At 42.3% G+C, this 27,999-nt stretch overlaps 2 protein-coding genes across 2 annotated transcripts in view; both read right to left on the reverse strand.

The window, feature by feature from the left end:
• Positions 1 to 3,737, reverse strand: part of SLC9B2 (solute carrier family 9 member B2) — a gene marked incomplete at its 3' end in the record, with an annotated part of 54,753 nt that extends 51,016 nt beyond the window's left edge. The window contains exon 1 of the mRNA XM_080797087.1: positions 3,638 to 3,737. The remainder of the gene's footprint in view (positions 1 to 3,637) is intronic.
• Positions 3,738 to 5,806: 2,069 nt separating this feature from the next.
• On the reverse strand, positions 5,807 to 27,943 carry BDH2 (3-hydroxybutyrate dehydrogenase 2). Its single transcript, XM_080797561.1, has 10 exons — positions 27,832 to 27,943; positions 24,894 to 24,985; positions 24,279 to 24,357; positions 22,049 to 22,145; positions 20,397 to 20,505; positions 13,943 to 14,003; positions 12,868 to 12,981; positions 9,722 to 9,780; positions 9,076 to 9,168; positions 5,807 to 7,045 (listed from the first exon to the last, which is right to left on the reverse strand). Exons 2-10 carry the CDS (start codon positions 24,963 to 24,965, stop codon positions 6,992 to 6,994), a joined length of 738 nt encoding a protein of 245 aa, XP_080653687.1. The 5' UTR covers positions 24,966 to 24,985; positions 27,832 to 27,943; the 3' UTR covers positions 5,807 to 6,991.
• Positions 27,944 to 27,999: the final 56 nt, after the last annotated feature.

Raw genomic sequence — 27,999 nt, forward strand, 5'->3', positions numbered from 1 at the left:
GGTGTACCGACCACACAAGACCAAGTAATCAAAGGAAAACAACTGCTGTTCTATTTGGTTAGCTGGTACAGCGATTTGGTTGAATCATTGTGAAGTGAAACACTATGTAATGAGATATGAAAACAAGCACATTATTCTTAGTAAGAAGGGACCCAATACTTGCTTCTCTGCTTTCTAATTCCTTTCCCTACCAAGGACAAATGCATTTAATTCAAAGTTTAAAATACTACCTACCTCTAGGCCTACTAAAATCAGAATTTCCAAGATTCAATCTCCCCAAGTGTGGCAAGGCAACCTATTACCTACTAAGAGCCATTACTCAGGTACCAGTGTGTACCTTCTCCACCCCTAGGGATAAATCATGCTTGGTCTAAATCAATCTCTGTGCCACCATTCCTTTATGACAGCTGTTGGCTTAGGGCTGAGCATCATTTACTTATTGCCAATAGAATCTGCGGGCAAGGCTGTTGGGCACCATTGGATGAGGAGAGAAAAGGAAAAGTGCATGTAGGGAATTCTATGCACATTTACATTAATTAGAGTATAATGAGCATAATGCTGCAAAAATGTGGAGCAGTCAGAGGAAGATGGACATGAAAACCCTGAATGTAAAAAAAACAAACAAACAAACACCCTGAATGTAAATCCTTGTGTCACTGCCTCCTAATTGGGCCATTTTGGGCAAGTTAGTTAGCCAGTCTGGATAGGTTTTTTTTCCCAACTGTAAAATGGTGATAATGCCTATGTCACAGAAAATCCTAATACAGTATTAATAGAGTACTCCCCATGCTTTATCTTCCTTTCATAAGATTTTCCTTGAGAAAAAAGCATATGTATACTGCACTGAAAAGCACAGGTAAGGAAGAGTGCCAAATTCAAGCCTTTTAATTTAAACTTTTAATTTAAAATAGATTTCTAAAAAAGGTAAAGAGATTTTATTATATGGATAAGAGACACTCAATGACTTTAGGAGGCTGTTAAAAACTCTTTAAAACTTCTCATAATTGTACTCTTCTTAACATGTATGACACATGACTACAAAATACTTAGAACGCTCCCTCATTAACAAGTGCATATATAGGTAGCTCTGTTTTCCCATATATAATGTTCCTAGGCTTTGTGCGGAAAAAGCTATAAATCCTTTTCTGTCAGAGGAAAGATGTGTTCTATCATTAGTGTTTGTGTGCTGGCCAAGATTCGCTGGCCTACCAGTTATTAACAAGGCTAGAAAATACTAAATAGATATTCAACAATCCTTTGTTACAGAACATAATCTGTAGAAGTTTTAAGTGAAGTATTTTATGTTACATTTGTAGAGCAGGAGAATTCAGAGTTAACCTAGTCAGAGGGTAACAAACTCAAATACCTTCAGGGGCCAAACTCAAATGTGTGTGTTGCGGGGGGGGGGGGAGGGTCTGTGGCAACTGCAGAGGGTGGAGTCCAACTGAGGGCATTCACATCACTGCAAGCCCCTGAATCTAATCTCATGGTTTCATTTTCCATCTAAAGAAATGGGAGAGAGGGGCGCCTGGGTGGCTTAGTGGGTTAAAGCCTCTGCCTTCAGCTCTGGGGTCATAGTCCCAGGGTACTGGGATAGGCCACATCAGACTCTCTGCTCAGCAGGGAGCCTGCTTTCCTTCCTCTCTCTCTGCCCGCCTCTCTGCCTACTTGTGATCTCTGTCTGTCAAATAAATAAATAAATAAAAATCTTAAAAAAAAAAAAAAAGAAATGGAAGAGATTTGCTATGTGACAGAAGCCACATAGCAAACATGTTAATCTGTCAGTACAGGAAATTGAAACCACTTCAGGTATTTTAAACAGGAAGAGGATTTACACAGGGAATTAAGTGAATTATTTAAAGGCTAGAGAATGTTGAAAGGGCTAGAAGTGCAGGTTCTAGACTGGGCTTCCAGGAATGACATCTAGAACACTAACCAATGAGCCACTGAAGAATTTACTATTTTTGCTACAATCTGATGGCCTGGCAAGGACTATGGAGTTCAAGAACACCACTGTAGCTGTGACTCCAAGGAGCTGGGATCTGGAAGCTGCCTGGACAAGGAACATAAGGTTCACCACTTCCCTCCACTGTTTCTTGACAGCCACAGAGCTGGTGATATGACATGACAATGCTGAGTCTGGTTGTCACTGCTGCTGTTCAGTCTCTCCCCATACCCACAGTTCTGAAGACTAGGACTGGCATCTCCTGGACCTTCCCTGCCAATAGCAAACAGCCAAAAATAGCAGGGAGATTGCTTGTGGCTCACCTCTGCTTTTGAAATTTCAGACAAGTTCATCTACTTGCCAGACCCTAATTTTACATCTAGAGCTCTAGCTGGAATGGAGTCTAGGAAGTGTTTTTAGTTTTCCACTTTGTTCTGTACATGAAGGCATACTAGATGTAGGTAGGAATGGATGTGAATGCCAACCTTCTATATGCAGCACAGCAATTTTTAAAGTAGCTCCAAGACAGACCTACATCACAGACTTTTTCCCACTTCTATAAAAATCCTTAAAAAAAGGGGGGGGGCGGGGCACCTGGGTGGCTCAGTGGGTTAAAGCCTCTGCCTTCGGCTCCGGTCATTATCCCAGGGTCCTCGGATAGGGCTTCCTGCTCAGCAGGGAGCCTGCTTCCTCCTCTCTCTCTCTGCCTGCTTCTCTGCCTACTTGTGATCTCTGCCTGTCAAATGAATAAATAAAATCTTAAAAAAAAAAAGGCAAAGCTCTAGTCAATAAGGTTATAATTCTAAATATATTAATATTCTAGAAAATATATTATGTGAATCAGCCACTTTGCTCACATCAATAGTATAGCACAAATCACAGTACCTAATTACTTAAGTATATTCTGACTCACTGGATTTTGAGGTGGTGAATGGCAGAAACTGTATTTAATTCATATTTGTATTTCTTGTTGGCCCAGAGAAGACACACAGGTATTTGCTAAAGCGAAATGTTTCAGGAGCGCCTGGATAGTCGGTTAAGCGTCTGCCTTAGGCTCAGGTCATGATCCCATGCTGCTGGGATCAAGCCCATACAGGGCTCCCTGCTCAGCAGGGAGTCTACTTCTCCCGCTCCCTCTGCCTGCTGTTCCACCTGCTTGCGCGCGCTCTGTCAAATAAATAAATAAAGTCTTAAAAAAAATAGAGTGAAATGTTTCATTCTTAGAGAGAAACAGTAAGCCAGAATTTTATGACAGCAGTTTTCAGCAGCAATAACGTCAGGTGGAGTCCCCCTTATAGAGTGGAGGAGTGGGGTGTCAGTCTTTCAGTGCAAACAGAGGTTAACCAGGCTAAGTAAGGTAATTGTCTTCTCTCTGTCCACTGGTGTCCATTTCTTGACAGGAGGCTAAAGGAAATGGTGGCTTTTTGATATTAATCTTTTAGGGCAACAAATCACCAGAGTGGAGGGTGAGATAACAAGCTGATGGCTGATAAGTTTTTAAAAAGCCACAGGCAGTGTGCACTTTGAGCAGGTGGTTGTATTTTCCAGTCAGTAGGATCTGGTGGTTCCCAGCTTTTCGCGATGCTAACGAAGCCCACAGTAGCAACACCCTCCAGTTCATTTGAGAACTAGAAAACAAACAAACAACAAAAACACGCTCTGGGTCCTTAGCATCCTCTGCGGGCTACTCACCTCGCGGTCTCCAGCTCAGGAACGGTGGGAAACGGGGTAAAACGTCTGCGGAGAAGCCTGGTCCAGCCAGGCGCGCAGAGTCTCCAAGCAGAGCATCTCCCCAGGCGGAGCCCGAGGCTGCGAAATATGCAAATATCCGGGCGCTGGGCGTGCCGGGGGCTTCCGAGGCTCCGCCTTCCCCGCACGCGCGGAGCGGGCCTGCGGAAAGAGGTCTGGCCCGGTGGCGCGGGAGTGATTCCTCCGGGCCCAGCGCGTCCTCCCCCGGCGCCCTCTGCCTTTCCGGGCCGGGAAGCCTGGCCGACCACTGGCCCCCTTCCCGAGACCTCGGCGCGGCCCCGGGATGTTTCAGTCGTGGGTTCCGGCCTGGCGGACCGCCGGTGCCCGGACCAGCGCGTCCCCAGGAAAGGTAGCCCCGCGAGCTCGGACCGCGGCGACGACGAGACCCTGGCGAGGGCGCGCAGCGCTGGCTCTTCCAGAGCCAGGGGTGCAGGCCGGACAGCCACTTACGAGGTTTAACGTTCCCTAAACTGACTTCTACATTTTGGGTTTTAGCTCCACCTTTCAGATGTGCTTTTTAGAAGTGTCTTCTCAGATGCGGTGGGAAGATAGGATTCTTTGGGTGACCCAATTAGGTGGAATGAAGGACTCCCCCCGCCCCTCCCCCCGCTTCTTTATTGCTTCTTTAACACCAGCCCGTCTTACTGTATCATTTCAGATTTTAACCTTCCCATCAGCAGTTTCCTTTTTCCTTTAAAATTCCTTCCAGGGCCACCTGGTGGCTTAGTTGGTTAAGCGCCAGCCTTCGGCTCAAGTCATGATCCTCGAGTCCCGGGATCCAGCCCCGCACTGGGCTCCCTGCTCAACAGGGAGTCTGCTTCTCCTCTGATCTCTCCCCTCTCATGCTGCTCTCTCATTCTTTCTCTCTCAAATAAAGAAATTAAATCTTTAAAAAAAAATTCCCTTCCATTTCTGTCTTCCTTTCCTTTATATTTCCGCTTTTCAAGTGAGTGTGTGTATATGCACGTGCCCCTTTCAGGGTAATTTTCATTTCCTTCAGGAATAAAAATTGTCTTACCTGTTTTTCACTCGTTGGGTCTGTTTTAATCACCACTTTTCAAGCAAGAAGGACAACATCAAGGCGATGTCTCCACCAGATAGAAACCACTCATCCTTGTCTCTCAGGTCCTCCTTTGTGAGTAGTGTGGATGAACCTACATCCATCTAATAATGTTCAGAGCATCTAAAGTGATTACTGTATTTTCCTAAATTGCTCTTCCTCTCCTAAAGCTTGCAGAAATTTCTGGAGGTATCCAGCTTCCTCTTACCACAGGAATAAAATATATTTTTCCTTTTCTTTCAGTCATATGATCTTCATTGACACATCACCCCATTTGATTAACATGACTTTGGAGAACATTGAACTTTTTGGTGATATTTTAACTCTGCTCTTATTTATAATGTTTTATTGTTTATAGTTAGCTGAGAGAACTCTGAGAAAGCCTTTTTTTAATGTTAGAATTCATTTTGCAGAATTTATTGTGTGCTTATTTAGAATTCATTTGTCATAGCTATACATATACATGTATACTGGCTCACAGCAGTACCTCATACCATACTTATAAGCTTCAGTCTTCCATCACTTCACTTGATGAGAAGTTACAGCATTTTGATTATGATAATATTATTAATTAAGGCTTTAAAAAGAAAGACTAAGAATAAGTGCTCATTTATTGAGTATCTGTATGTGCATTATACCATTTAGTCTTTTGAAGTAGCAACAAATAAAAAACAAGCATAAAATGCTAAAACTAAAAGAACAAGAAAAAATTTCTTCCCAATAATCTCTTATCGAATTATCATCTATGAATTTGCTTAAGCTTTTTCTTTTCTATTCTTTTCTTTTCCACTTGATCTTAGCCAAAAGGCCAAGAAGCGATTATTCTTTTCTTTTTTAAAGATTTTATTTATTTGACACAGAGAGAGCGAGCGAGCATAAGCAAAGGGAGCAGCATAGGGAGAAGGAGAAGCAGGCTTCCTACTGAGCAGGGAGCCCAATTTGGGGCTCCATCCCAGGACCCCGGGATCATGACTAAAGCTGAAGGCAGACGCCTAACAGCCATCCAGGTGCCCCGCTTAAGCTTTTTCTTGGAAAAAAAAACAAACCCAAAAACTTTGTAACCATATTTTAATTGAATTATAATTAATGTACAATGCTGTATTAAGTTCAGGTGTACAACTATTGAGTCAATAGTTCTATACATTATTCAATGCTTACCATGATAAGTATAGACACCATACAATGTTATTACAATACTATTAACTATATTCCCTATGTTGTACTTTTCATCTCTGTGACTTATTTAAAACTGGAAGTTTGTATTCCTTAATTCTCTTTATCTATTTCACCTGTCCCTTGAAAATTTTATTTTCTTTAATTTTGTTTCCTATTATATGAATCACTTACATTTATTTATCCAGAGACTGTTTCTAAATTTCATGTCCTCTTACTATTAACTTGGAATTTGGTGAAAAAAATCTACACTTAACCTAAAAAATATCACCCAAATTGATATTACTAGTTCATTATAAGTTTCTTAGGCTCATACTAATTATCATTGCTTATTTTAAGAAAGATTTTTTTGCTTAAGCTAAGAAAACAGTACTAAATTTTGAGTGATAACATCCATTAAGCATAAACACTTGATTATTTTTCTTTTATATAACAGATCAATAGTATAGTTCCAAATCTAAACTCCTTTTATTTATTTTTTTTAATTAAATTTTTTTACTTTAATAAACATTTAATGTATTTTTATCCCCAGGGGTACAGGTCTGTGAATCGTCAGGTTTACACATTTCACAGCACTCATCATATAAACTCCTTTTAATGTAAGTTACTGAAGCTAAATTCCTTCCTACCTTGTATTCATTTATAATGGTGAAAATTTTAAAATTAGTATCCATGTACAGACCAATGCAGAATTGTACAAAATAGTTGAATAATTTGAAATAGAAGTAAAATACAAATTAATACCTTTTTTCTTAAAAACCTTCCATTTTTCATATTCACATTTTCATTTTATATGCTTGCAAATTGTGGTTTATTTTAAAACTATTCATTTGCAGTGAGTTCATTATCCTTTATGTCATCTCCCTACAATGATTTCAGAAGAGGTTAGAAAGAGATTAATATATTTAAAGAATCTGACTCTTGTGAACAATGACATCATTAAAAAGGGGTTGTTTTCATTAGTATGCCATTAATAGGAAAGACATGATGGGTGAATTTTCTTCATAACCAGGTTCACTGTGGACAGGAAGGGCCTGCCTTCCTTCCCAGCAAGGAGATCAAAATCACAAGCTCCAGCCTCCATCAATGATGACGGGATTACCTGTTACGTAGGCAGACTGCAATGATAAACACAAGGAGACAGAATAATTACTAAGTTAAACACGGGTTGTGAGACAGAATAATTACTAAGTTAAACACAGGTTGTGTTTCTTCCAATTTCCCCATGACTGAGATAGCTAAACAATGTATTCATTGTAATAGGCATACCCACCTAACAAACATTTTAGGAAAATGTCAATTAAGTTTTGGATGATTTGAAACAGCTGCATGTTCTTGAGATCTGGAGTTAACTGGTCTCTGGCTAGTGTTTTAGCACATGTCACATTCTAAGCAGGTATTTGGTCTCAGAATCAGAAAATTAAGTTTAGAGATATGCAGCCACTCCCTAAATTAGGATAAAGTATAGGCTAAAATAGCACATTTTCATTTAAAAATTCAGAACTATTCTAAAGTAGCTGAGTTTTATGACATTAATAAATTTTTGAACATCATCAAGTGTCAGTCATAAAGTGATCATGTCAATTACCGAACAGAATTTTTTATATAAGATATTGTATATTTAGTTGATCGAAATAGGTATTTCCAGGAGCTGAAGCACACTAAATGTGTTTTTAAATTTATATGAATAATAATAATTATAGCTATTAAAATGTGAAAAAATACTCTACACTAGTTTCAGATATCTAAATCTGTACAAAACTAAGGGAATTTAAAAAATTACTTTTTTTTCTGTAAAATTTTTCATTTTCCCAAGAAATAAAGCTGAAATGATCTTTATGGTAGGGGTTTCAAAATCTTTTAACTTAAGCATGGATATTAAATTTCTATTCTTACTTTTAAATTTATCTAAAGTCTGAGACAATGGAAGAGATAGGGAGGAAAGACATCATAGTATGAGAACAGAAATTTTTAAACTTAAACCTATGAAAACTGATTAAGTATTGTAGATAAATTAAGGGGTTATCAGGCACTTTACCAAGAAATGACCCCAAATCCTCAAAGTGTTTTTTTAAAAAGTAAGCTTTCTGATCCATATGGACTCCTCTGGGTTCCTCTAAAAGTCCAAAGATCTTTTTATTGCACATTTCAAGCCAGAACATTTCCAAGTATTTGGTAACCTAAGCTCTGACTAAACAAGGGTAATTTAGGTCCTCAGCAGCACCCCAAATCAAACGAGCCTTTCTGTAGATACAGAGTCAAAGAGACCACAAAGTCCAATGAACTTGTTCCATTAGTAATTTGTTTAGCAATTCCCGCAGCTACTAAAAACTGTAGCTAAAAGATCTGAGAAATGGTAGCTTCTGTCATTAACACATTTCAGCCACTGTATTTGTCACATTCACAAACCGCCTGGTGCGTACCAAGTTACTGTAAAGAAGAGCTAATGCATCAGTAACACACCTCCTTATTCCTGCCTGGGTCCCTTTCTTCCTCTCTCCTCATACACGGCGGTTCCCTGGTTATGTCATATGCAAACACATAAAACAGAGGGGGATTCTCTTGTGCTCTATGCCTTATAAATGTAGTTTCTGCTTTCGTAGTTGTGTGCCATTTAAGAATATATACAATAGCTATTAAGGGAGAAACTGGTTACGAAATAGATGCAAAGTGGAAAGAGCTAGAAATAGGAATTCCCATACATGATGACAAACAAGAATTCATAGAAAAAAAGAGCCAGTAGAATTCTCCTAAACTAAAGAGACAATTACATCTGTTTAACTCTCTCCCCATTTCACCTGAAGCTCTCATAATTTTGGAGGTTCATTGCTTGACTTACGTTTAATCAGGCTTTCCCCAATTACAATAATTGAAAGCAATTGTCTCTCATAAAATTGAGCAATTTAATTTTTTCTATCCTCCCCGTCATTTGCTACAAGATTTAGTGACACGTAGAGTTGAATGAGGAAGAGTTGGTGGCTCTGATCACATGGTCTTTCTTTGAGCAAATTAAATCACAACTGATCCTTAGCTTGTAAGTGCAACCTCTTAATGTATGTATGTTGCAACTCTCTAATATGACCTTATTTTGATAAGCCAATCATGGCCAAGAGAAGATAATGAACTCCCTGGGAAGAATAGTGCTTACTTCATCGGAAGCCAAATACACACACAGTAGGGCTATTTCTTCTGCGGTTGCAAATCTTCCAGTCTTCTGTCTCTTCAGGAAATCGTTCCGTGCCTAAGACCAGAAACCATACCAGGTATCAGTGACATGAGGTGTAGTGAGAACTCAGGAGGTCAAAGGCAAGAGGAGTCTATAGAGGTACCAGTGGTGTGCTACCTTGAATAATCATGTATTATAATGAGAATATCATTAATTTCATTCATTGTGGACCAAGTAGGACTATGTTGACTTACAAGGTACTCAAACTATGTGTTATGCTTAAACCTACAGACACTGTATCAGATCAGTTAAAGAAGTGGGCTTTTTTTTTAAAAATTTTTGAAACTGTGGTAAAATACACATAGTATGTTATTTATCATCTTAACCATTTTTAAGTGTAGAGTTCAGTAGTGTTAAGTACATTCACATTACCGTGCAACAGATCTCTAGAACTCTTTTCATCTTGCAAAATGGAAACTCTATACCGATTAACCAATAACTCCCCCTTCTCTCCTCCACCAACTCCTGGCAGCCACTCTTCTCTCTGTCTCTATGAATTCATCTACTCTAGGTAAGGAAGAGGACATTTTTCAACCAGAAGATATAAACACATTTAAAATAGATATACCTCTTCGGGATTTGGTCTGGCTTGTATTCTTTCTTGCAGAGATGGGGTATCAACCGTTCCTAAATCAAACGGGGACATTCAGCTTGGTTAATTACTCAAACTGGAAAAGACATTGACAAACTTTAAACTTCCTTTACATATGATACAACAATCGGTGAAACTCTTCTCCATGACTTTGAATGATAGTTTCACCTCCATTTTCTATATTTAAAAATACAGATCATAATACCTTGTGACATGAGGCAAAGATTCTGGATGAATTGCCCAAAATTCCCAAGACATATTTTAGTCACAGTACATTGACATGACACTAAGGATTTTAGTCACTTTCATATGTATTATCTCAGTTACTCCTCAGAACAACCCTGAGATGTCCACACATCCATGTAAGTGCTTCACAGTACAAGAACACAGGATGCCTTCATGATCTCAAAACCATTCTTTGCTGTCAGGTTCACTCTGGGGATTCTTGGGGACAGTGCCATGCCTGTTGTGGTCCTCAGTAATTAAGATGGTTCTACATTTTCCTCATTATCTTGCCTATTTTCACTGGTTTCAAATTCCTATATTTAAACATAGTTTAATGTTTCTCATAAAAAATATAATTTGAAATTATTTCACTTAAAAAAAAGTAAGAATGATGCTAAAATTTTTAAAATCCCACTTGGTTCAGGCTCCCATAGAGCAAGTTGCCCAAATTTTTTCTTAATTTATGTAATCTGTAAATTGTCTTCAGAAGGCCTTTTTTTGTGGTGGGCTGACAGCCCTTTGGGCAACCACATGATACATGTAAGGTCATAACAAGTGATTTTAGAGTTATACCCTCTGGTCCTGAGAGTGCCATCGGGTTTACCAGGAAACCATTTCTCAATTTTAGCATCTTTTGTCTTTTCCCTGGAGAAGGTGGGAATCTTCATTCAGGAAGTTCTAGCTCCTTTGTGTTTAACACCCTTTCTTTAGGTTACCTGTCTCCTCTCACATCTTACGAGAAGTGGGCAGCCCTTTCGACCTCAGGGTGGAAAACTGCCTTTAGTAGGTCACCCGGTTCATTAGGAACATTTTCTACCTTCCACATCATTGCTGGCAATAGTGTTGATAAACGTTCTGGAGCCACATAAAAAGGATTCTGCTTCCAATAATATTTTCCTCACTTCTCTCATCCATAGCCTCCTAACAGTCCAAGATCTTACCAACAGTATGCTTAAGACACCCGAAGCCTTCACTACACAATATCCTCAAAATCCAGTTTTAAAATGCAACTTTGATACCTTCCCACCTGCTCAGACAAGTGAGCATCATCTCTTTCGTATGGCTGCTCTTAACGGCTATTAAATGGAACCACAGAGCAAGCTTTCTACTTAATTCCATTGTGTTGAGTCTCCTGTGTCACGGCACAGACTGACATGGCCTGCGCCAATCTACACGAGCCTGGTGGAAGAGTTGTGACTCTACCGCTGTTGGCGCCACTCCAGACACACTCATCCCTTGTCAGGTTTTCTTCTGTGACTTGCTCTTGAGTCACAGCTAGTTCCTTGTTCCAGACGGTTTGATAATATATTTTCCAGTCTTCGGAAAAGTCCAGCTGCCCAAACAACCACATTTTCCAAGTCATTTTGCCATTTATTCCACTGGGGAAATGGCACCCAAAATAGCTAGAGTCAAGTGTCACCAGTGGTATGTTAAAACCCAGTGAAACCGGCTTGACTACATCCTCCTTTTTCTTGGTGTTACCTAGGTTTACTTTTCTAGTCCAAGAAAAATCAAACAGAACACTTTAACTGGAAATTCTGTAGCTTGAAGGGTGTTTTGTATTCCTCTTTCAAACTGATAAATCAGTGGTTTTTCACTTGAGGGGAGAGCATGGTGGAATATGTAAAAATCTGGTGTGGAACTTTCCAAATGACAACAGTTTTCCCCATCCACTCTTTCCCCAAATTCTGGCATGCATTTTAGGTTTCGAAAAGTTCCACAGATAACCGCGAAATGCTTGCTCTCCTCAACTCCCCAGTACCAGCTGTAAACCCCTGAGGGCCGCTTTGATCCTGGAGATGTGATATTTAATTCCTTTTCAGAGAAGAAGTTAGTAATTCTTCTTAGGCTCCCTGTATTCATTTTGGGTCAGTGGAACCAGTGGAAGGGCCTATCTACTTCCTAGACAATACACAGTTATTAAGAAAATAAGTTATTCCTATGAAGTAAGTTACAGAACGCATTTGTTTGGAGAGATCGAACGTCTTGTCTATTAAATTCTGCTTTTCTTCTTTCTTTTCAATGGGAGGTCAGCCTACATTTTGGTAAAAAGCCAGATAGGGAACAATTTTGCTTTGAGAACCATTTATTTGGCCCTTTGAAGCAGGAACATGATCATAGACAATATGTACGCAAACTCAATGGGACGTCTCAGACTATGACTGTCTTTACTCCACAGGAGGTGGGCCAGATTTCTCCTGCAGGCCACAGTGTGCTGATCCTCTTTTGATAGCATCAAGGAAGGTGTTAATCCCTCTTTTTTATTTATGGCTCACCCCAGGTGATTGACAAAACTCAGTAGCTCCCTGTGTCCTGGGAGGCTGCTCTTACTTTCTTCCTGTGGTCCTGCGAGCATAGTCTACTTTTTATCTTTCGCTTGACAAGGTCACCTCTGGTCTACTTCCAGAACACCAAGCTCTGGCCAGTTATGTGTCTTGGCCATGAGATTTGGAACTGTTCCACACACATGACTACCACTTAAATCCCTTGCATATGGTACATTCCTAATGACTAAGCATCTCATTCCGAACCTACTGTTGGACTCTTATCTTTTTTTTTTAAAGATGTTATTTTATTTGAGAGAGAGAGAGAGATCACCAGAGGCGGGAGGGGCAAAGGAGAGTGAGAAGCCTCTCTACTGAGCAGGGAGACTGACCTGTGGCTCAATTCCAGAATTCTGGGATCATGACTTGAGCCGAAGGCAGATGCTTAACTAAGCCACCCAGGCAGCCCTCTTGGACTGTTACCTTAATAAACCTAAACCCTTTTCCATTTGAGCTTTTCCCCAATGACAGGATACAATATAACATGGTAAACAAGCTTCCATGGATGGGTTTCACAGTGGCAGCCAGGGTGTCAGGAAGGACAGGTGTGCAGTCCTGTGGTGCCCACCTCACCTGGACACACGCAGTTGCATCTGATCCCCTGCTGGATGAAGTCTGCAGCCAAGGACTTTGTGAGGCCAATCACAGCCGCCTTGGTTGTACTGTACACACATCTGTTCACAACTCCTGAGGGTGAAAGGAAAGCAACAATTGAAAGAACGAAACAAGTCCCCTTGAGAAAGGGAACACAAATAACTGTCCCCAGTGACCCCTGTCATGCTTCTTCCCATCCCACCCTTTTTAAAATTTGGTATCAGATTTTCTCCCGTAAGAGGGCCGGTTTCTGAAATTTCTGGGAAAATAATATCATTCTTGGCACAACTCAGTCGAGACTGAGGTGTTGAGAACTGACACGTAGGGGACAGCAGTGGTCTTAGGTTTTCATCATTGGTGGGCAGAACCCTTGGGCAGACTCCAAAAGAGAATCAGGGGAAAGAACAACAGAACAAACCGGTCCAAAAAATCAAGAGGCCCACACCCTTTCTTTGCCTTCCTGTCTTGGGCGGGCTTCCCGTGCATTCTTGTGGAGAGAAGGGACGCCACCTCAGCAGTAGCGCTTTCATATGAAACTCGCAAATCATCTGCCAGACTGTGACGTCATTTCCACTTGGCATCACAGTCCTGGGTCATGGACTCGACTTGTTAGGGCCCAGATCAGCTGACTTTGTGAAGCACTCCCCCGTATCGTGCCAGCACTTTGCACAAACCCATGTGGTAATACTATCACACTACAGAAGACATGCATTTGCCTGACTCTCCCCCTTTCGGACCATGAGGTGCACACAGTGTTCAATACATCTTTTTTTGGTTAATTAAATGGACAAATACTTCCTTCTCCCAGCTTGATTTTCATTTCCATATCCATTAGAAGGAATACAAGGAAGAGCAAATGAAACAAATTCATTTTTTACGATTCGCTTACAATGAAAGCAAAAAGGACTGACAGTAAGGAACATAATACCAATTTTTTAAAAAGTGGTTTTGAAATTATGTGTGGGCTTTATAGTCAATGCTATTTGTGAAAACCCATAGATCGTGAAGTTATGGGAGTCTGTGCATTGTGATTCCCAGAGGAAGACAGACCTACCTTTGATGCTAGAAGCCACAGACGACATGTTGATAATGTTGCCAGATTTCTGTGCAAGCATCTGCCAAAACAAAACAAATTAAAAAAAAAAAAAGCTACTCTGCAAGATAAAAAGAGATTTGCATTTACTTATGGTTTGCAGAAGCATCTTATTAGCTATTAACATGAAGTGCTATTAAGCAGTCTTAACAGTGTCACCCAGTCATTACTGGGAGAGGGTGGCATGCTCACGCACTCACTGGCAGGAACATTTCCCAGGGGGATTACCGCCTTCCTTTGGCACAAGAGCGTCAGCAAGACCAAGAAGGAGCTCTGAGCTAAATGGAAAGTTAATGAACATTAATCATTACTTTGTATTCTTGTTGTTGGAAAATTCTTACTTTGACACATATCTGACTATGATCAGATATGTGCTAGTTCCAGGAATTTGGAAGATAAACCACACACTCCTTGCCTGTAGACAGCTGCCTGCAGACTGGAGGGGCTGACACAACCACCATCAGGCGACAGACAGCAGAGACCTCCACAGAGGGAGATTGGGGTGGCGGGAAGGGACCAATCCAGGTTGCGGGACACTCAGAGGAGGGATCCAAAAGAGGAAAGAGGTGGCCTGATTTTTGAAAACCAGGGCATTAGTCAGAAAAGTAAAAGAGAAACGTGTTTTAAGGAGGAAGAACCACATGTATAAAGGCTGTATCGTGGAGCTGGGATGAAGGGATGGGTGTGGTTGGAATGCTGAGCACGGGAGGAAGGAGGCTGCCGAGGCCGATGCGGACTAAATTTAGGAATTTGGGCCTTACCTTGAAGGCAGTGTGGTGGTGACAATGAGGGGTTTAATGCAGAGCAGCGGCATGTTTGCATTTGGGGAATACTAGGAATACTGCGGCACTACGTCAAGGAGACCCGCTGGAAGCTGACAGAGATGCAGAAATGTCTGTGGGCACCAGGGGTGGAGAGAGCTGAGGTAGTAAGTGCAGGGTATGGTCAAGGGTTACACACAGTGAGGCCTGCCTCCCTCATTGAAGGAGTGTTTCCTGAGAACACCTCCCTCAGATGCCCCCGAAGTGTGAAGGTCTGAAGAGGAGGGTCTGTGGCTGTTTTGTCTTTCTAGATGTGGTATATAGTAGGTGGTCCTTACACTGTGATGATTCAAATCTCTTGAGGTGGAAGCTTCTTTTTAAAATTAATTAATTTAGGGACGCCAGGGTGGCTCAGTTGGTTAAGCGGCTGCTTTCGACTCAGGTCATGATCCCAGCATCCTGGGATCGAGTCCCACATCGGGCTCCTTGCTCCGCAGGGAGCCTGCTTCTCCCTCTGCCACTCTGTCTGCCTGTGCTCACTCTCTCTCTCTCTCTCTGACAAATAAATAAATAAAATCTTTAAAAAAAATAAAATTAATTAATTTAGAGAGCTCATGGGTAGGGGAAGGGTAGAACGAGGGAGAGAATCTTAAGCAGACTCCCTGCTGAGTGCAGAGCCCTATAGGAGACTGGATCTCATAACATTGAGATCATGCCCCGAGCTGAAATCAAGAGTCAGACGCTTGACCGACTGTGCCATGCAGGCACCCTGGGATGCTAGTTTAAAGTGCAGGTTGCTGGACTCTGCCCCAGACCTAAAGGAATAATATAATGAATGAAAAAAATTGCTATGAGTTAACAATGTTTTCAGATTAATTTATACTTAAGTATAACATGTATGTGTGTTTTCCAGGGCATGTAGGTATGTCTGGGGGCATGTGGACCCATGAATGCTTTGGGGGAAGAAACTGGCATTACCTTCTCATTGAAATCAGAGGCTCGGAGGATGACCATAAAGAACAAGGAGGGGATGGTGGACACTGAGAGTGGTAAAGGGTAAAAACAGCTGGTCAGAGGGAATGGAAGACCACCAGAGAACAGAGGAAGGACAAGCGGGACACGCTGGACCATCAGAGTCAAGGAAAAAGTTTCTGAAAAGAAAGTGTCTCAGCAGTCAGTGTAGCGAAAGAAGTTGCTTCTGCTGGGGTGAGTTGCTCTAGCAGCTTTCAGACAGAGAGGTGCAGGAATGGAGGTAAGTAACTGAGTGGTCCAGGACGAGCCTCCTCCACAGAGGAGAGGTCTCCCCATAGTATTTCCCTCCCTTCTGTTTTGATACTTAGTTACCATTTGCACCCAGGAGCAGAGAGTCTAAAACAAGCTAAGGCATTGTGTTGGATTAAAGGGTGCAAGGGGAGGCTGAGGCAACCCATCCAAGTCAAAGACAGCAGTAGGCACGAAAATATTGAACCCAACTTGCTTGTCTATGTGATAAAGAGGATCATAATGAAATGGGGTCCTCATAAAAAAGACGAGGAGAGTGGGACGCCTGGGTGGCTCAGTTGGTTAAGCATCTGCCTTCAGCTCAGGTCATGATCCCAGGGTTCTGGGATCGAGTCCCGCATCGAGCTCCTTGCTCGGCAGGGAGCCTTCTTCTCTCGCTGCCTCTGCCTGCCTCTCTGCCTGCTTGTGTGTACTTTCTCTCTCTCTCTCTCTGGCGAATAAGTAAAAATCTTAAAAAAAAAGAAAAGAAAAAAGACCAGGAGAATAAGTCAAGGCTTGAAAACAAAGCCCTATTATTCTTTCGTATTCAACTTTGCAAATAACCCATTTTTACATATTTAAAAATTTTTTTTCGTTTTATTGAGCTATCATTGTCATATGTAACCCATTTTTAATGCCTATAGGATACATAGACTCCAACTGGATGTATAAAGATGAACTATTAAATAAGTTCAGCCTCTCATCCTCTGAAATGCAGCAGTTCCTCAGGCAAAACTTTAGAATATAGTCACCTAGGAGACGTTAGTGCTGCCCCTAACACTTGTGTCATCCACTCAACCAGGTCTGTCTGCTGGTTCTCGAGCCCTGTCTTCGCCTCCTTCCATGCAGTCTTCTCAATGCTGGCTCAGTGTCCACTGGTAGAGTGTGGTGCTCTTCCTTGCTCCCCACTCGACAGCCCTCTCTGGCAAATACGACTTGTATAAAGTGAAATGCCTCCTACGTGGGGATCCTCTGTAGGATTCACCTCCCAGAAACTCAGGCAGAGGCTGGAAAGAGCGCTGAAAATTCCCTCTAGCTGTAGATCAACTAGATCAACTAGTCCTACCCCGACGCAGCTTTTTGTCCCCACTGACCTCAGCTCCTAAACCTAGCAGACCTTGGTTTCTTGGGTCTTTGGCGATTCCATGTCTGACCTTTTCCTGGACCTACAACCTAGATTGATTGATTGATTGATTCATTCATTCATTCACTCAACAAATACTTGACAAAGCAATTCTATGTGCTAAGAGTCTTCTGAGATACAGCAAAGGAGAGAAACCTTCACATAGCCAAGATTTCCCTGACTTTGGATTTTGCACTGACCTCTTCTTAAAGTACTTTTAAATTGTTCTTTGTCTTTTGACTCATATTCCAGTTCTGGAATGGTTTTCAGTATGTCTACCCATAAACAAAAATTTCCAAAAGTGTTTCTTTGTTCTGACCACCTGACTTTTCAGATCTGCCTGGACTCTAAATACTGGCTTCCCCTGGAAAGTTTTTTGTTGTTGTTGTTGTTAAAGATTTTATTTATTTATTTGACACAGAGAGAGAGAGAGATCTATCGATCACAAGTAGGCAGAGAGGCAGGCAGAGCGAGGGGGAAGCAGGCTCCCTGCTGAGCAGAGAGCCCAATGTGGGGCTCAATCCTAGGACCCTGAGATCATGACCTGAGCTGAAGGCAGAGGCTTAACCCACTGAGCCACCAGGCCCCCCCCCCCCCCCGGAAAGTTCTAACCTGGAAATGTGCATCGTAGTAATTGAACCCAGAGGATCCCAGACAATTGGGGCTGGAAGGGATCATGTAGTTTCTCACCCTCATTTTTTTTTTTTTTTTTACGATTTTATTTATTTGACAGACAGATCACAAGTAGGCAGAGAGGCAGGCAGAGCTAGGGGGAAGCAGGCTCCCTGCTGAGCAGAGAGCCCAATGTGGGGCTCAATCCTAGGACCCTGAGATCATGACCTGAGCTGAAGGCAGAGGCTTAACCCACTGAGCCACCAGGGCCCCCCCCCCCCCCGGAAAGTTCTAACCTGGAAATGTGCATCGTAGTAATTGAACCCAGAAGATCCCAGACAATTGGGGCTGGAAGGGATCATGTAGTTTCTCACCCTCATTTTTTTTTTTTTTAAGATTTTATTTATTTGACAGACAGATCACAGGTAGGCAGAGAGGCAGGCAGAGCGAGGGGGAAGCAGGCTCCCCGCTGAGCAGAAAGCCCAATGCGGGGCTTGATCCCAGGATCCTGGGATCATGACCTGAGCTGAAGGCAGAGGCTTTAACCCACTGAGCCACCCAGGCGCCCCTCTCACTCTCATTTTAAACAGAGTGCAAGTGCCATCTCCCAAGGCACACAGTGAAGGAGGGGCAGAGTTCAGGCTGTGATGCCAGAGTCCAAAATCTGGGGTCAGGTTGGTTACTGTCACTTTCATCCTGCCCATCCAAGTCATTAATATCTTTTGGGATTTTTTTTTTTTATAAATGGGTGTTACTGCTCATATAGATTATTGTTAAGATGCTTTAAATCATAGGTAAACTCACTAATTTGCAAGTTAGTGTTTGCTATTTCAAAAGTTAACACTTACTGACAAGTATAAATTTTAGCTCCATGGGACCATATCTCACCCTTGCTGCCTTCACTCATATTTGTAAAGCATTCCAGACATGAAGGAGGCTGATTATGTTGGTGTGACAGTGACCTAAGCTTTCTCTCTTTTTTTTTTTTTTTTAAGATTTTATTTATTTATTTATTTGACAGAGAGAGAGAGAGACAGAGAGCACAAGCAGGCAGAGAGGCAGGCAGAGAGAGAGGAGGAAGCAGGCTCCCCGCTGAGCAAGGAGCCCGATGCGGGGCTCGATCCCAGGACCCTGGGATCATGACCTGAGCCGAAGGCAGCGGCTTAACCCACTGAGCCACCCAGGCGCCCCAAGCTTTCTCCTTTTACCATAGCCTCTGCTTCTTTCCCATATCCTAGAACCAGTCTTCAAAAAATAATCCAAGTTCCAAATAGCATAGATTCTCATGAACTCCAAATAAGCAGAAAAAATGAGATTTATATTAAAAAAATAGCTGGTTCAACATCCTGTGGACCCACTGAGAGATCCTTTTTAGGTGCTAAACAAGCAGATTAAAACAAATTTCTTTGTTTCTAAGTCAATTTTTCCTAATTTCCCTTTTAATGTTCATCTTGATCCTTCTTAACATTAGGTTGAATGTTCAGAGCAAAGCGTCAGCCCTGCCTTGCCATTAAAAAAGCTCTTCTCTGTGCTGGGCTGGCAGCATTCGGCATGTCTGTCCTCTAATCTGGCTGGGCTGGAAGAGAAGAATGGCTCCTCTGCATTTCACTAGGGTTCAGTTGGCAACCTTAGACTGAGCTGGTTCTGTCCTGAGTCTGCCCCTTTCATCGTGTGAGCTTGTACGGTCGGCTTACTATTGGCTTGTAAGTTCATTTGAACTCACTGTTTTTCCTATTTACTCTCCCCTCCCCCCAGAACACCTAGTGTGTGCTTTATATCAAAAGGCATTTAATGCTTGTTTCTAAAATAAAATGAAAAACATTGATGAGTTGTGTGAAGGCTGTGGAATTCAAGGGCAGCAGACCCAGGAGGAATGCTCTCTCTCTTGCAGACACTGTCTCTCACCTCTCTGGTGCCTCTGTGGCTCACCTAAAAACAAGGAGAATACTCAGGGAACAGAAAAGCAATGGTGGTACGTCCATCTTGAGAGCACGTGCCTGGACACTGAAATCCGAAAAGGGGCCCAACTTCCAGGGTTCAGATCCTGCTCTAACCACTTGCTAGTTATGTGACCTTGGGCAAGTTATCTCACCACCCAGTTTTATCCTTTGTACTGTGGATGTGATAAAGTAGCACTTACCTCATCACATTCTTCTGGTCCCGCATGCCTCCTTGCTGTCCCTCTCCCTGGGGCCCTCTTCCTCACATACCTGAAAGGCTAGCACCCTCATTTCAGTTCGAACTCTATGAAAATTCCAGCTTCTCAGAGAGGCCCTTCTGGACTTTACTGAGATCCTAGCTTCTTCATATTGCTTCTAATCACTCCCCAAGTTATATGTCTCATTACCCATGATCCTGTCTCACTCCTCAAAAATGGGATCTCTCTTAGAGAAGGGATTTTTGTTTAGTTTTCTGATGGGTCTTCTGCACCTAGAATGGAGACCTGCAAATAGAAAGTGCTTAATATTTCTTGACCATTTCTTAACTGGAAGGTTAAATGAGTTAATTCATATTAAATGTCTTGATATAAGTGTTCAGTACAGGTTAGTCATTATGGTAGCTACTGTCACTGCTCGGCACATGCAAGGACACTTTCTGGGTGCCCGGTGTGGAGGCCTACTTATCCAGTGGTGCTTATCCTAGTGGTGGTGGTCCTTACTTTAGGAAGAAATGCCTTGATCATCAAGTACATGCTGCGGACATTGAGATTCATCGAGAAGTCCCAGTCTTTCTCCTCGCAGTCCAGGATGGTTCCGTGATGGACAAAACTGGAAGAAGGATTGATCAATGGGGAAAAATGATCATTTAAGAAGATCTGTATTCCATTTCCTTACCATTTTTTATTGTCATATATTGACTCAGGCCATTGACCTTCCCTTTTGAAGATTTTAACAATTTGGAATATGACTTAGTACATTAGGTTAATGAGTATCCAACTTAGGCTGAATAAATTTATTGGGAAACATCTTTCTTTTAAAAAAGAAAGGCAGAGGTTTGGGGCCTCCAAACATAAGCTGGATGGCAACTGCACAGGAAATAATGATAAACAAACATGAGACTAGGACGCTAGCCCTGACTCCTATGTCAAGAGCAACAGTGCCCTCTGGTGACACAGATTTAGTGTTTTCAAAGGGAAATAAATCAAATTGCAAGGAAAACCAGTGTCTCCACATCTCAGGGTTGCAAAGTAATATTGCTATCATACAGTTCTAACATATTGAGTAAACAAAGCAGAAAAAAAAACAAAACTCTTCAAGCAGCCTTTACTCCTTTTTGAGTCACATTCATAAATAACCTGCTCATCTTTCATATGACAGCAAGAACCACATGCTCTATTTCTATACCTCTTACCTTGCTGAAAATTTAATATATAGATGTTCAAAACCTAATTTTCCTGTTTTTTTTTGTGATGGCTCTCAGTATATTCTCATATAAGGAATGAGCAGTTTATAAAATAGATTATCATAAATTTTTGTTTTAACTTAATTTCCACACAATGTAACATATGACAAACGGACTTTTTTTTCACTGAAACATGATTAGCAAGAAGAACAAAAATATATTAGAAGGCTCTGGAATTTTTCTGTCAATGTGGCAGTACAAATACAATACAACATAAGAAAAGTGGAATGTCACTTAGTTCCTGTGTAAACGTCCGTTGGGCTCACCTCTACTGGGCTACGTCTGAGTAGGGAAATAGTAGCACTGCCTGTCCAGTCTCCCCTCGTTCACACATGGTTCAGGACCGTTGGTACCACCCTAATAAGTTCAATTAAGCCATTCTCCTTGCACTCTATACAGAAGTGCAACACGGAAACTTCTTTTGCTGGGTGGGGCTAATAGTCCCAGTAAGAAACCCTGAGCTTGGGCAGTGTAGAGGACTGGCTGGAACCTTGTGCCAAAAAACGGGGAACACCTGCATTTCAATAGGCTGAGTATTGGTTTGTGGTAAATATACTTGTTTTAAAGACATCTACTGGAAAACAGTTCTTCATTTTATCTGATAAGTCTTAGTGGAACATCCATAACCCGTCCAGTGTGAGGCATTACCAGCCTTAAGAACGCCAACAGGTTTGGATTACTACCAGTTCTCTTGAGCAGACCATAATTCCCCTTAGGACTCAGCCCATGTCCACTTCTCTGGTTTCTCACTTGCTGAATCTTGGAATAAAAATTCTATCTAAACTCTAGCTGTATTTCCTAAGAAATATATTATGTTTCATGATGACTAATTTTGCCATAGTATCAAAAGTCATTAAATAAAAGAGAAAACTTTCTGTAAGGACAGTGAAATGAAAGTGTGTGAATTACCCAGCAACATTGAAGAGAACATCAAGTTTCTCAATTTCACTGGCAAACTGGTCAATTTGTTTCTTCTTTGTGACATCAAGGGTCCGAATTTGAATACCTGAAAAATAAAACAAAAGACACGATTTACCTTTACTCATAAAAATGTTTAGCTTTGAAGATTTAGCTGTTTTGAAGTGTAAAGACTATAGTATTTGTCCAGTTAGGCTTCACAGGATCGTTGGCCGTTAGTAAGGTCTTAGGAATCTCAGAATCTTATAGTCCTCCCCATCCAGAGCTCTGTATCAGATGCCTCTATAAGCCAGCAGTAATATCTGAAAGTGGGTCCATTCTGGCTCCTCCTTTCCCCAGAGGTTGAATCATTGCTACAGTGATCCTGAATTCTGTCTCAGGGGGAAGGACAGGGGTGGTGGGAGAAGCGATTGTTTCTATTTGTGCCCTTTACCTTTAAGTCAATCCTTCTATTTACTAGAAGTGACTTTGTCGGTCACGGGTACCATCACTTATTTCTGGGCTAAACTGCAAGAAGAAACATGGGGCCAGAAGAAGAGATGGAAACACTAACCATGAGAGGTCTGGCATGGGGTCTGAGAAAGACATGCTGTACTAGCTACTAAAATAAAACAAACAACCCCCGACCCCCAAACCTAAACCAACAAATATGCTTTAATGAAAGAAGCAGTCACTTTTACGATTTTAAAAATATATGGTTTATTTTATTCTTCCCTTTTGGATATAGAAAAGAAATATTATAAATGAAGAAAGGGAAAACTAAAACCGAGTTTCGGAAGAACTTCCTTTGCTTCTTGCTTTCCTAGGACAGCAGCTTCCCTTAGACTTGTTGAAATGGTAACTCAACATGGTCTAATTCAGTTAACTACTTCAGTGGACTAAGTTGTATCTGATCATGCAACCAGTTCTATTTTGCCGCAACAGTTAACTTCCAAATGAGTTCTACGTCCTGATTTCTTTCTGAGTAACGCCACTAGAAGACCTCTGATGCTGGAATTAGGTTCAGTGTGGTACGGTGAGGGGCAATACGCACCCAGACAAGTTAATCTTCTACAGTTTCTCATCATGATACGTGATTTTACAGCTGAGCTATCTCCAGTATGGTAGCCACTAGCCACTTGTGGCTACTGAGCATCTGAAATGCAGAAAGTCTGACCTGAAATGTACTGGAAGTGTAAAGTACATGTACATTTCAAAGATTTGGTATAAAAATGTAAAATATTCCATTAGTAACTTTTTCATACAGTGTATCTAAAAATTATAATATTTTAGATATATTGAATTAAGTAAATATATTATTATTACTATTATTTTAAGATTTATTTATTTATTTGACAGGGAGAGAGAGAGAGCACAAGCAGGGGGAGTGGAAGTGGGAGAAGCAGGCTCCCTGCTGTGCAGGGAGCCGGATGTGGGACTCAATCTGAGGACTCCAGGATCATGACCCAAGCCGAAGGCAGATACCCAACCAACTGAGCCACTAAGGCGCCCCTAAGAAATATATTATTAAAATTAATGTCACCTGTGTCTTTTTACTTTTTAAATGTAGCCACTACAAAAATTGACAGTCATCACTGACATCATCATTGACATCAACATTGACATCATGTTTCTATTGGATAGTGCTTCCCTCACAGAGAGGCACTCAAATGGAAAGTCATCATTAAAAGTTAACAGTAAGGGATGTCTGGGTGGCTCAGTCGGTTAAGTGTCTGCCTTCGGCTCAGGTCATGATCCCAGGGTTCTGAGATTGAGTCCAGCATTGGGCTCCTTGCTCAGCAGGGAGCCTGTTTCTACCTCTCCCCCTACTTGTGCTCTCTCTCTGAGAAATAAATAAATAAAATCTTCTTTTAAAAAAGTTAACATTAACAGGGGCACTTGACTGGCTCAGTCAGTAGAACATGCAACTCTTGACCTCAGGATCATGAGTTCAAGCTCCATGTTGGGCTAGAGTTTACTTAAAAAAAGTTAGCAACTGTTAAATTTTCATGTTATTTTGTCACTGAGTACTGAATCTTTCAACATGTTTCAGAAAAAAATATTTTAGGTATACAACTTAAAATGTTGCTTATACATTTAAATATATAGATTTTTGTGGGTTCGCACAATATGGATTGGATATCAGGGAATCAGGCTCTAAAGAGAAGGCCAGTGTAACTAAGTAGCTAAGAAATTTTCTTTCAGCACCTGAATCCCAAGTTCACACTGTCAACTTGCTTACCGGGGCACTCTTCAAGTTCCTGAAGTTTGGACTCATTGATATCCGTGGCGATGACTTTGGCACCTTCTCTTGCAAAAGCCTGGGAGACACAATGTGCAAGTAAATCCTTTGTTTATTTCAATACTTTTTCACCTAAGAGTATACTACTGTTTTCATAAATGTCAAACCATACCATACGACTATACCATAAGTGCATTAATTAGCTCAGATGGGGGTTATAATGTGCAAGAAGTTGACATAAATTGGAAGGTAATGGTAACCTGAGAGTCTTGTAACTCTAGAGTCCTGTACCTGAACTGCCAAAATTTCAGAAAGCTATGCATTCTGGTAGGGCCCCTGCAGCAAAAATATCATAATGCACAGAAACTGAGCAGAGAAAGAAGTCTCTCAGAGTCAAAAGGTACCAGTAATGTCACATAATAAACATGTGAAGTGTTCATTCCTTCATCTGCCCAGGGTGAGGGATAGAGACTTTTCTTTTTGTAACTTAGGACAACAGAAACACAAAATTAAAAAAAAGAAAAAAAAAGTAGAGCAGAATTAAATAGCCACAGGATCTGTCCACATAATTCAATACCTCAAAAGCTAGTAAGCAAACAACATATAATAACTTACTAAGGCAGCTGCCCGGCCAATCCCCTGAGCAGCGGCTGTCACAACGATGACCTTCCCATCAAGGCGACCCATAATGGAGCCTGCAGTTTAAGCTAGAGACATGTGTTTAATGGCTTAGTATATAGAACACATTTAGCATAAATGAAGTGATAACAGATATTGGACTTTAATCCACCATTTGGTTTCTTGAGGACTTAGAGAAGACAGCATCTGATACTGACATAGCAGAGGCAGGGTCCTTCCCCTCACTAGCATCACCATTGTCCCCACCGTCCCTATACAAACTGCTGTGGCATTATATGTGTCCTTGCTAGTGGGGGCTGCTTCTCAATTTCTCTGCTGTAGCTTTTCTTGGGGTTCGCGCTATCAGTTGTCTATGGCTTTTCCTTGTCACTGGAAAGATTTCATGGTTGGCCTCAGAGAGTCGTTGAACAAAAGAGCTGGAAAATCAAATCATGTCCAATACTCTCATTTTATAGATGAGAAAACTGATTTGACTTCCTAAGGTCACAGACCCAGTTAATGACAGAGCAAGAACTAAGCTCAGGCCTCCTGACTCCTTTGCTATGTAAGATTTCACCCCACAACGTTGCTGATCCTCTCTTAAAGTTTAAGCATTTACTTGAATTTTAATAGATACCAGCAGTAATTTTCAGAACAGAGGACTGAGGAATTCTGACCTAGGGGAAATAAGATATGCATAAGATATTTCGTTCTTGGGATGCCTGGGTGGTTCAGTCAACCGGTTAAGTGTCTGCTGTCAGCTCAGGTCATGTTCCCAGGGCCCTGGGATCCAGCCCCATATAGGGCTCCCTGCTGATAGGGGAGCCTGCTTTTCTCCCTCCCTCTCTGCCTGCAGCTCCCCCACTGTTTGTGCCCTCTTGTGCTTGCTCTCTCTGTCTGTCAAATAAACAACATCTAAAAAAAAAAAAAAAAAAAGAAAAAGATATTTGGATCTTGGACCGTAGCTTTTTAGGATGAGAGGAATGGCTCATGATGAGGTTGGGGTAGTTAAGGTCAATTGATGATCAACTGAGGGTTTCTTCAAGGAACTGAGTACATTTTCTCACCCCACTATCCTTAATGGGTTCTTATGATCTCACAACAAGTCACACAATGGCTGCTTTGTCCCAAGTCATCACATCCCCATTCCAGGAAAAAAAAAAAAAAAGGTGGAAGCTAAAAGCCATCCAGAGGGTCCTCACTTTCTATTCAAGAAGGAAGCCCTCCTTAGAAATTCCGACCCTCATTTCACAGGCCAGCTCTAGCAGCAGAGGCTAGGAATTTGAGAGTTTTGTTTTCTATTCTCTAAAAAGAGAAAAGCTGGGAGGGGGAGGAGTGGAGAGCGAGCCCCCTTAAATCGGCCAGGTAAGATAACCTACACAATCACCCTGCTCAATTACCTGCCTGATAAAGAACAGATAGCTAGCTAGTCTTGCCTAGAGAACTCACATGATCCAGTCCTTTCTTTTTGAACCCATCTCTGTTCTCCCCAGCCAACCTTGGCTTTCTGCTGTAACCAAGCCTCCACGCTTTATCTAAGCTCGGAATGCTGAGGCGCCAGTTACTCTTGTGGGCAATGGGCCTAAAGGACTGATGGCAAGAGTGTGACACAATCTGACACATATTTTAGAAAGATCACTGTGGGGCAGACCCCGGGGACGGGTGGTTTCCTTGGGAGGGTGTGCTGTGGCCTGAAGGGCGGGTGAAAATCGCAGGGAGGGAGACGGAGAGGGGGGCCGGACGACAGCAGTGTTTCAGTAGGAGACTGAGTCTGGTCACCCGTGCACTACCTTCAGAAGGATTAAGTGCTCTTCCCCTTGTCTCCGGAGCCTAGACCTCCGGGACGCAGGTGCAAGAGAAGACCTCGCGGGTCGCGTAGTTCCTGCGGTCTTGGCACGCCCTCCCGCGCTCTAGGCCCGCACGCGGCCGCGCGGGCTCTGCGCGGAGGCCAGTGCGTGAGCTCCGGGACCACTTCTGCGCGACCCAGAGACCTCGCGGACCCTCCCGCCACTGCGCCGCCCAGCCAGCGGCCCTCGCTCCCAGCCGCGCTGTGCGTGGTCCTCCCTCGGGATCCGACGGCCGGTTCTCTCGTTTCCTCTCACCCCAGCATTTCCTCTAGTAACGCGATGCAAGCTTAATTCGGGGTTGGAGTTTTGCTTCCCCGAGGGCCCCACCAGCACCCGGCTCCAGGGACCTGCTTGCAGCTTCCCCGAAGTCCTCGGATTGAGTCTGCGCTCGTTAGGTGCCCCGGAGGCTGACTTTTACAGTGCCTGACCTACTCTGATGCCAGGGAGTCCCACTGTTTTGTGCCGCTTTTCTTGATTCTTACACGAGTGATCCTTTGCACTGTAAACACGTTAAGAGCTGAGAGATACACATGCTTTAGACAGAATAGACTCCAATAAACTCCACCCCCGCGCCCGATCGTGGGCATGGTGTATTAGGAAGCCGTTATTTTGCACCCCTGTCACTGCCGGCCGTAGGCGCCTGACGCTGAAGGCGCGCACCGGAGGTTTCTCTACAAATCTGGGACGCCCGGAGCCGCGCTTGCTGAACAACTGTTCCAGCACGGAGCGGCCGCCTCGCTCACTCTGAAATCTCTCCCTCGCCGGCCTTGTCTCTCGGGAACCAAATTTTGGGGACAAATCCTTACTGTTACAATAGACGATACTATCAAACTAAAATGAATTTATTGGGGAAAGTGAGTGCAGACACGACCTGAAACGGTAAAATGAGGCAATTCTCAATAAATCCAACGTGAAAACCACATTGAAAAACTTACCTAAACCAGAGTTTCAAACTTGTTAAAAACACACCCTTATCTTGATCTAACTGCTAAGATTAGTCTTAAATTAGGTTCCCTGCAGAGCAAAGCAAATCTAACCCCCCTCTTCCCAGTCTGAAGAGTAATTTAAAAAATATTAGGAAATCTTACTTTAGAGCAGCAAGTTGATGTCGTCCTCCAGATCCCTGGGCCAGCCACAGACTTGAGACCTTTGTGCAGAAGCGAGTCAGGTGCATCATGCACGTCGGGATTTGTAGTTTCCTTGTTTTAAGAAAAGGAGGCTCACGTTTGTATACTATATTTGTGTGTGTGTGTGCT

Source organism: Martes martes, assembly GCF_963455335.1.
Source record: "Martes martes genome assembly, chromosome: 2".
Lineage (NCBI taxonomy): Eukaryota > Metazoa > Chordata > Mammalia > Carnivora > Mustelidae > Martes > Martes martes.

Bases quoted from the DNA above. Each gene is read 5' to 3' on its own strand.
- BDH2 (XM_080797561.1), bottom strand. From the start codon at position 24,965: ATGGGTCGCCTTGATGGGAAGGTCATCGTTGTGACAGCCGCTGCTCAG. The intron at 20,506-22,048 runs GTAATTCACACA...TCCTTCTTCCAG, and splicing joins GTTCTCTTCAATGTTGCTGG to TTTTGTCCATCACGGAACCA. The intron at 9,169-9,721 runs GTATATCTATTT...TTCTGGTCTTAG, and splicing joins CCAGACCAAATCCCGAAGAG to GCACGGAACGATTTCCTGAA.